Consider the following 9,586-nt stretch of genomic DNA (forward strand, 5'->3'; position numbering starts at 1 on the left):
AAATAAAATAAAAATGAAAAAAACTATTAAAAAACATCTCTCTACAGTTTACATAAGCTTCCTCTTTCATTTAAAACACAAGCATCCAATGGACAGGAGTCACACAAAAACTTCATGCATATTGCATGAAGACCAAAAGTGTTTGGCCACTACTACAGGATAGCAATATGGAGATTCCTCACAAAACTAAAAATAGCACTATATGATCCAGTTATACTACAACTAGGTATTTACTCAAAACATTCTAAAGCAGCATATGATAGGATACAGGCATTTGTGTGTCTCTCGAGGTCTACTCACAACAGCCAAGTTCTAGAATTAGCAGCCTCGATACCTACCATTAGATGGAAGGAAGGATAAAGAAAATGTGGTGTATATATACACACAAATACATACGTACACAATGACAGTCTGTTAAGCAATCAGCAAGAATGAAATAGCATTTTCTAAAAACTGGATGGAATTGCAGATTATATTACAGAAAATAAAAATACTGCATGTTTTCTCTCATGTGGAATCCAGTATACTTTTTAAGACACAAATGTGAAAGATGATGTATCACAGCCTTTAGCTAGAGTATCTGAGAACTAAACTCGAGACAGTTGGAGAACAACCAACCTATGAGGTGGATGACAGAAGAAATTCACTAGTTTCAGTAACAAAGAAACGTTAAAAAACAGGACAGAAGCATCCAAGGTCATTCTAAAAAGCTCAACCCTGATTAGAAAATGTCTCCTCCCAGCGCAAAGGCAAGCAAAACTGCAGAGGATCACAACTGCTGCTTGTGAGAAAGTTGGAGCCTCAGAAAATCTGCACAATACTTTTAGTGACATATAATTCAAAGAGGGAAGAAGGAAGGGGAGAGAGGTGACCCAAAAGCTTCCAGAGGCATGGCAGAGGAGAGGAGAATTCTGGGAAACCTCTCTCAGCATTCAATCATGGAGTGGATAGCCACTTTTAAAAGGTCCCTCCTTGTACAGTCAGCAACTAGGTAGCTCTAGAGACAAAGAAATTTATATTCAGAGCTTGTTCTGGAAACACAGAACAGGTGTCACAGGACAGAACAAGTGAGATTTGACCTACAGAACATCTCTACATAAAAGAACACTAAATCAGAAAGTCATAGTGTATTCTACAAGGTAGAAATCTAGCCTAGGCCATAAACTTAGAGTGTGACATATAAATAAAGGCACCACACCTCCAAGACATCCATTTGAGGATCTGTGCAGAGACAGGACCAGCACTTGAAACCTGCCACACACTGGGCTGTACAAAGCAGAACAGCACATGCAGCTTGCCTCAGAAAGGAACTGTACAGGACCACAACCCAGAGATGGTACAGAAATAAGCCCGGTCCCTGTGCATGGGTCAGGGACTCCTTCTTACAGAAACTATCTCTGTCTATGATACCACTCTCTCTGAACTGTCCTTCTCCTGTAATCAGATTGATGACTCTCCTAATTGCCATCATAGAACATTGATCCAGTAACTAATGGGAGCAAATGCAAAGGAGAGATCCACAGCCAAGCATTGGGCCAAGCATCCAGAGTCCTGTCAAAGAGAGGGAGGAGGGGTTATATGGGATGGGGGAAGGTGAAGATCATGATGGAGAAGCCCACAGAAGACAGCTGACCCAAGCTAATGGGAACTCATGAACTCTGAACTGACAGCTGAGGAGCCTGCATGGGACAGAACTATACCTCTTCATGCAGGTGACATGTGTGACTTGGTCTGTTTGTGGTGCCCCTGGCAGTGGGATCAGAATTTATCCCTGGTGCAGTAACTGTTTTTTTTTGGAACCCATTCCCTATAGTGGGATACCTTGCTCAATCTTAATGCAGAGAGGAAGGCTTGGTCCTGCCTCAACTTAATGTGTCAGTCTTTGTTGACTATCCATGGGAGGCCTTACCCTCCTCTCTGGGAAGTGGATGGTGTGTGGGAGATGGGGAGCAAGAGGAGGGGAGCGAGAAAAGGGAAGGGAGAAAGGGGGAACTGTGGTTGATAAATACAATGAATAAAAATTTTAAAAACCTATCTTCTTCACTACTATATTTCCATTATTTAATGTGCAATTTCAATTTACTGGGTTACTTAGTCCTGCCCTATTCTCATGTCTCCCCATTTGTGGGATTTTATAAAGTACACAGATTAGCCTTTATTGGCAGTCTTCCTGCCTCCGCCTCCTAAGCTCTGGATTTATCTTAGGTTGTTTGACCGTATTCTTTGCCTTAATCAGAATCAGATATTCAGAAATACACCAGTTTTTCTGGGTGGTAAGGAGACTAGAAAGATAAATGAAGACCAGTAAAGGAAATAGAGGGTAAAGGGGATGTGCATGGCTTTCTCTGTAAAGCAACATTAACATGAAGATATTCAAAGTCCTACTAAGATAGTTACCACAATACTGATTTAAAAAAAAAAAAGATGATCTTATGAATACAAAGAATCCTTTTCTCCTTAGCTATCCTAGTGCTTGCTCAATAAGACCACAGCAAGGTGGTCAGGGAAGCAGGGACATAACCCACCTATAACTTCAGCAACACTGATTTCTCTTTATTGAAGGTGGTATGGCTAATGTTACTGAGTGTTGAATCTAACAGCAAAAGCCAGTACTGAAAACTTAGTAAAACATTATTTCTCTTGGGAATCTAGTGAAAGGCAGATTAAATAGAACTTTTTATGATAAGGGAATACAGATCCAATTTTACTGAGTAGGCATATATTCTAGATATAGATTTGTCTTCTTCAATAATCATTCTTCCAGTATCACTATCCATGGACTCACATAATACCTTATCCCCACACTCATGGAATGCATGAATGATTACAACTGATGAAGTAACTACAGCAGTAAGATTATGTGTGCAGAATTGACTGGTCATTAACTGATCATGAAAGTATATTCTGTTCCACAGAAAAACACAGTATTGGAAAATCAAGGCATCAAGTAGGAATTGACCCAGTCAACATCATTCCAATTGCCTATTTATAGACTTTCAAAATTCTCACCTTAGAAACTTTGAAATTTGTTAGCTTATAGACATTAGTACTTATGAGAGGCCCATGTTTTAAACAAGGGATACAAGAGTTGTTCTTATATCCCAACATTTACAAGGCAGAGGCAGGAAGATCAGAAGCTTAGAGTCAAGCAGCACTACTAGTAAGTTCCAGGACAGACTGGGCTAGATAGCAAGACCCTAACTAAACACACACACACACACACACACACACACACACACACATCAACAAAGGATCATATCTTATTAGTCAGAAAAATCCATATAAAATATATAAACACAGCCGGGCAATGGTGGCATATGGCTTTAATCTCAGCACTTGGGAGGCAGAGACAGGCAGATCTTTGTGAGTTCGAGGCCAGCCTGGTCCTCAAGAGTTAGTTCTAGGACAGGCTCCAAAGCTACAGAGAAACCCTGTCTCAAAATAAAAAAAAAACAAAAAAATGTATAAACATGATATAACTACATTTCATGAAATTCTTCTTTTAATTTTTTTGCACTGAATTTTACTTAACTGATTTAACAGTAGTCAGAAATACTTCAGCTTCTTAACATACCTTGCATCGAAATAGTGATGGAAGTAGTTTCAAATCCTAGCATGGACAATGGTGACTCTACAGTTAAGAATAAAAGTAGTTCTGGGAAACAAAGGCCTTTTCTAGCAATACTGACAATCAGTCATGATTAGATTGTTTTAGGAAAAAAAGGAAAAAGATAACTTTTGTGTGGCTTCAAATGAGCTTACAGTTTTTAGGGTGTTTGTTTTCAAGACAGGCTTTTGCCATATAGCTCTAGCTGGCCTGGAGCCTACTATATAGACCAGACTGACCTCAAACTCACAGAGATTCACCTGACTCTGCCTCCAGGATGTCAGAATTAAAGGTGTGTGCCATCACAATTGGCTGACAATTCTGTTCTGACAGAAAAACATAATCATGTATTTTCTACAAGCAAAAGTTCTCAAATAACTTTTTATGTATATATGTATGTGTGTATGTATGTATGATATTGTCCAAATAAGCTCCTTACATGAATGAAACCCATTTTATTACGTCCTTGAGATCAATTCAGACTGCTGAATAGTACCATTCATTAATTTCTTTTAGTTTTCTATTATATCAAAATAAACAAACAAAAAGCTATAAACTCATTTGAAATCACACATAAAGTTATCTTTCTCCTCTTTCAAAAACAACCTAATTATGACTGATCATAATTATTTATAGACAAGACATTTATTTCTCATTATAAAATATTTGGTGTTTTACCAGTTTTGTGCCTAAAAAATGTTTTATGAGCATTCACGAATTGATTTTTATGTAAATTAAGTTTTCAATTCTTAGGGCAAATATACAAATCTGAATCATTTATTAAATCTATGTTTGATGTTATAAGAAAATAGAAAAGTTTTCCAAATCCCTGTATCATTTTACATTCTCATCAGCAATACAGAAGAGAACCTGAGCCACATCTATGCCAAGACTTGGTATTAGCAGTATTTTTTATTTCACTATTCAAAAATAGTTGTGTATTTTACTACAGCCTAGTTTTACATTATTTTAATGGTTAATGACAAAGAAAATATTCGATTACTGGCTATCCACATACACTTCTTAATAAAGTCTCTTTTGTATTTTTTGGCAGTCATACCATTGAATAATTTCAATAATTTCATTGAATAATTTTCAGCTTAGAGAATGTTTTAAATCTTTTTAAATGCATCTCTTTTTATGGATGTGTGCTTTGAAATTTTTTTCTAGCCTATAGTTTTATCTTTTCCATTTGCCATGGTGGTTCACAAAGCAAACATTTTAGGTTTTATTGTCTACTGTGTCAAGTTGTTCTTTGTGAGTTACAATTTTGATAACCCTAGCAAATCCCTTCCCTCTTTACTCTATCTTCTGGAGTCTTCTGGTACATGATTTATTTGTTCTGTCCAGAGGTCTCTGTTGTAATGCTATTATCAGGAAACAACAACAACAAAAATATTAGCAAGGATATGGAGAAAAGGTAATTACAGCCAAAACAGTGCTAACGACAAATGTGCTTACTCCATCTTGCTAGAATTCAAACCTAAAATGGGTTGTGTTTGGCTCATCTTGCTCAGAATTCATATTCTGCTACTTATTTCTAAAGTATACCTATGCCCATCTTATTCTCTACTCAGTGTCTAAATGGTTTCACTACTGTTTTTACTTATTTTGAATTTTGTTATCCTTAAAGGCCAACGTACTGAAAGCCTGGTTCCTTACTGGTGATTCCACTCATTGAGAGTAAAGAAGATCATGAGAAGCTCTGGTTCACTTAATAGATTACCCACTGATGGATAATAAAGCTAGAGAAATGGGCCTGACTGAAGGAGTAAGTCATCGAAGGAGTGCCTTTGAGTAGTGTATCTTGTTTTCGACACCTTCCAATCTGCTTCTTTTTCCCTGTAATCTGCCATTTTCTTCCATTATATTCTTCCTGACAGGATGCATTACTATGCTCAGGTACAGATGCAATGGAGAAAGGGGGACCATGAACTGAAAGTGCTACAATCTCCCTTTACCAAAATCTGTCTTTCTTTTAAGTTGTCTTGTCACAGAGATGCCAAGCAACTAACGTAAGTTTCTAATAAATTTTCAGTTAATTGCCAGACTAACAAAGTGCTACATATGATACATTCTACTAAGTAATGCAAGAAACCATTAATACAATGTTTTGGCCTAAACCACTATTAGGATGATAAACAATAAAAGGACATTCTCAAGTTTTTTTTTAATCATTCACTAAATACTTGTTTATAAAAGTATATACAAACATGCAACTGATGAAACACATAAGACTCATGGTTATGGAACTTAAATTCTAATGATCATATCAGGGTAAAGGTGCCACATGTCTTAATATATGAAAAATGTGTTCTGTTTAGTCTCAAAAAAATCAATTTACTACATTCCAACTGATAAGCAGAACATTCATTTAGAAACTGGTAGTATTTTTTATTACTTTAAAAAATACCAATCCAAATTCCCACTCCCTCCTCTCCTCCCATCCCCTCTACACACCCTCCCACCCAACCCCCCTCTAATCCTAAGAGAGGGTAAGGCACTTTGCCTTGTGGAAAGACCAAGGCCATCCCCACTACATCTAGGTTGAGCAAGGTATACATCCAAAGAGAAGAGGATCCCCAAAAGCCAGAACATGCAGTAGAGACAAATCCCAGTGCCTCTCAGTGGCCCCTCAGCCTTCCCCAACTGTCAACCACATTCAGAGGGAATAGTTTGATCCTATGCTTGTTCATTCCCAGTCCAGTTGGAGTTGGAGAGCCCCCATTAGCTCAGGCAAAGTGCCTCAGTGGATGAACCAACTGGTAATACTTTAAAATTTCAAACTGAGAGACTGGCACCAAGGGTAGACTTTCTCTCTTGGTAAACAGAACTCAGAACTTTACTATTCATTAAATTCGCATGAACTACATACCACATACAGTTGTTTCTATAGATAGATTGGCCCATTCCTGTAGAGTTGTGAACTACGTACCACATAAAGCTGTTTCCATAGACTGGCCCATTCCTGTAGAGTTGCTGTAACTTCTGTCACAATAGAATCTTCAAGTGGCACCACAGTTTCATACTGCCTAGAAACCAAAATCACCATAGTCACATTATCTTAGATAAAATTTTATATGGCATCTGAAATTTTTCAATGTCCTAAACTCAAAATTTATAATCATGACAGTATACAATGGTGTAAATGAAATAAATTAATGTAAACATATTTGGTTTTGTTCTATAATTTCCAATAGCTTTTATAAAAACTACCTAGAAAACATTGGAGTTTTTGTTTGTTTTTTTTTAGCATCATCTTAAAACATTGTTTTTTTCTTTAGAAAAACCATAACTCTACAAAACTCTTGCTTAGTGCTGTAGCTTGAATGTAATTAGCCCCCATAATCTCATAAGGAGTGGCATTATAAGGAGGTATGGCTTTGTTGGTGTCGGTATGGCCTTGTTGAAGTGTATCACGCTTGGGGAGGGCTTTGAGGTTTCCTACGCTCAGGATAACATCCAGTGCTATTGACTTCCTGATGCCTGCAAGATGTAGGCCTCTCAGATATTGCTCCCGTACCATATCTACTGCCTGTCACCATGTTCCTTACCATGATGATGATGGACTGAATCTCTGAAACTGTAAGCTGTCACCTCAATTAAATATTTTCCTTATGAGAGTTGCCATGGTCATGGTGTATCTTCACAGCAACAGAAACCTACTAAGATACTTAGGTAATTAAAAAAGAATTTCTGTAATGTAAAGTAGCTCATACCCTGTGCTAAAAGATCTGAAAGGATTCAAAGTCCCTAGCACAGTGCTTAGTGATGGCATTCCTCTAATTGAACTAGGCAGATAAGACTGAAGAAGGTGACTTTGCATTCAAATGGGAAGACAGAAATGTAAAGTTTCAAGGAATACACACCCAAAATTAAAATGATACAACTGAAGTAATAAAATAAAATGCTAATAATCAATACCAAATAAATGAAATTTTATGAATTTCAGAAAAATAATTCAAAATGATTATGCTAAGAAATTTCAATTACCTAAAATAGAAAACAAGAGTTGGATCTGTGTGGGTGATTCAAATGCCATAAGAGATGGAGTGAAAGGGTAGACCCATTCATATGAAGGTAACATGCCATCAGATATGTATCTTGCTGAATAGAGACCATTTTATTACAAGTATAATAGTAGCTTCCTATTATATCTAAAGCTAAAGGACCACAGAGATTATATGACTCCAACTATGTAGAAGGCTATGGCATTAATGAATTAAACTCAGAACCATAGGATATGCTTGGCTGTGGTTTGAACAAATGATCTTAAGTAGAGATAAGGTCCGTAAAGGTCTTGTGCAGAGAAGGTAACTTAATAGCACTGTGTTCATTCAGGACCTGCAAGGAAGGCCGACTACCATTAGTCCCTAAATTAAAGAAACCCTAGATCAACTGAAAAAAACCTGTTAGAACTAATGAATTAACTTGGAAAGCTTCAAGGGACAAAACCAGCATACCAGTACCATTTTTATAATTAGCATTTAACTGTGCAAAAATAAATTTTGAAAATATCACTTACACTAGTTGATGATACAGTATTTTCATAGAGTATGTGAGATCTAATACTTAATAACACAAAATTATATTTTAGTAGCATCAAAAAAGATATTTAATGAAAATGAGCACATTTCTCAAAAAAATACATGAGAGAGATAAACAGATATATTCAAAGATATCTAATTCAATAATACAAAAACTTCAATCAAAACCACAATGAGATATCATCTTACACCTTTTAGGAAGTTATATCAAATAGTCAAAAGGTAAGGAGTAATAATAAAGATGTGAAAAAATAGTGTCCTTTTATACTTACTAGTAGAAATGTAATTAGTTATAGCAATTATGGAAAACAATAGAGAAGTTCTTAAAAAATAAAAATGAATCACCAGGGTGTTGTGGAAGGTCCTTCCACTCCTCCAGCCAATAGCCACTGAGATACCAGCCCATTGGGGCGTGGTCTCTCTCCCTTTAAAAAAGCGGCCACTTCCCTTCTCACTCTCTCTTACTTCCTGCTCCGCTTCTGATGACTAGACTCCCTTCCTGATTGCGCAGAGGGCTGTTGTCTGGGACGGTGATCTGTAAGTTTTTTTCCCCTTTAAATAAATAACCATTCTATTAATCATAATTCTAAACTGGTGTGGGATTGTTTTTGACTTACGCCTTCGCCTTCATCTGGCACCCAATGTTTGGTTTTAGGACCGCTCCTTCCCCCGCTCGGCTGCCTGCCACCAGTTCGGCAAACTGCCAGGTGTTTTAATTGTGGTAAATTAGGACATTTGCAAAGGGATTGCAGGCAAAGAATTTCTAGGAATAATATCTCTTCTGGGAATGACAAAAATAGGAGACCTCAGCCTTCAGGTATATGTAGGAGATGCAGTAAAGGCCGACATTGGTCCAAAGAATGCAGGTCAACAAAAGACAAGGCAACCCGATACCATCGGGAAACTCCTTGAGGGGCCTCTCGCAGGCCCCCAAGCCAACAGTGGCCCAGTCATTCCCAGTCACAGTGGAGAACGTACCTCACCAAGAAAATTAAAAGCTCCAATTTCTGCTGTAAAAAGTAATACTGGTCTAAATGATGAATTACGCATGGAGGATGAGTCAAAAAACCCAGTAGGACAGAGTAAACGTATATTTTGGCAGACTTCTATTAACGATCAAAGACCAAGCTAAGAGTCTGTATAAATGACACTTTTATTGAAGGCTTATTAGACACAGGTGTGGATGTAAGTATCATTACTCTATAATCTTGGCATCCGAATTAGCCTCTTCAAGAGGTAGATGTTCAGTTCCTGGGATTGGAACCCTATCTCGTGTAAAACAAAGCACAAGATGGGTTGAATGCATAGGGCCCAGAGGGCAAATAGGAAGACTAAGGCCATATATAGCCAATATTGCAATAAATTTATGGGGCCGTGACCTGCTACAGCAATGGAATACCCAGATTAACATTCCTGTAGTTCCAGGAACTCA

General features: G+C 37.4%; 1 protein-coding gene across 7 annotated transcripts in view; it reads right to left on the reverse strand.

Annotated features, from left to right (window-relative positions):
- Dock3 (dedicator of cytokinesis 3) overlaps positions 1-9,586 on the reverse strand; it is a 405,059-nt gene that overhangs the window by 236,376 nt on the left and 159,097 nt on the right. For all 7 annotated transcript variants that reach the window (XM_026779352.1, XM_026779351.1, XM_013346561.2 and 4 more), the window contains exon 5: positions 6,543-6,639. In XM_026779352.1, the coding sequence (XP_026635153.1) occupies positions 6,543-6,639 (97 nt within the window). The remainder of the gene's footprint in view (positions 1-6,542; positions 6,640-9,586) is intronic.

Source organism: Microtus ochrogaster, chromosome 5, assembly GCF_000317375.1.
Source record: "Microtus ochrogaster isolate Prairie Vole_2 chromosome 5, MicOch1.0, whole genome shotgun sequence".
In the NCBI taxonomy this organism is placed as follows: domain Eukaryota; kingdom Metazoa; phylum Chordata; class Mammalia; order Rodentia; family Cricetidae; genus Microtus; species Microtus ochrogaster.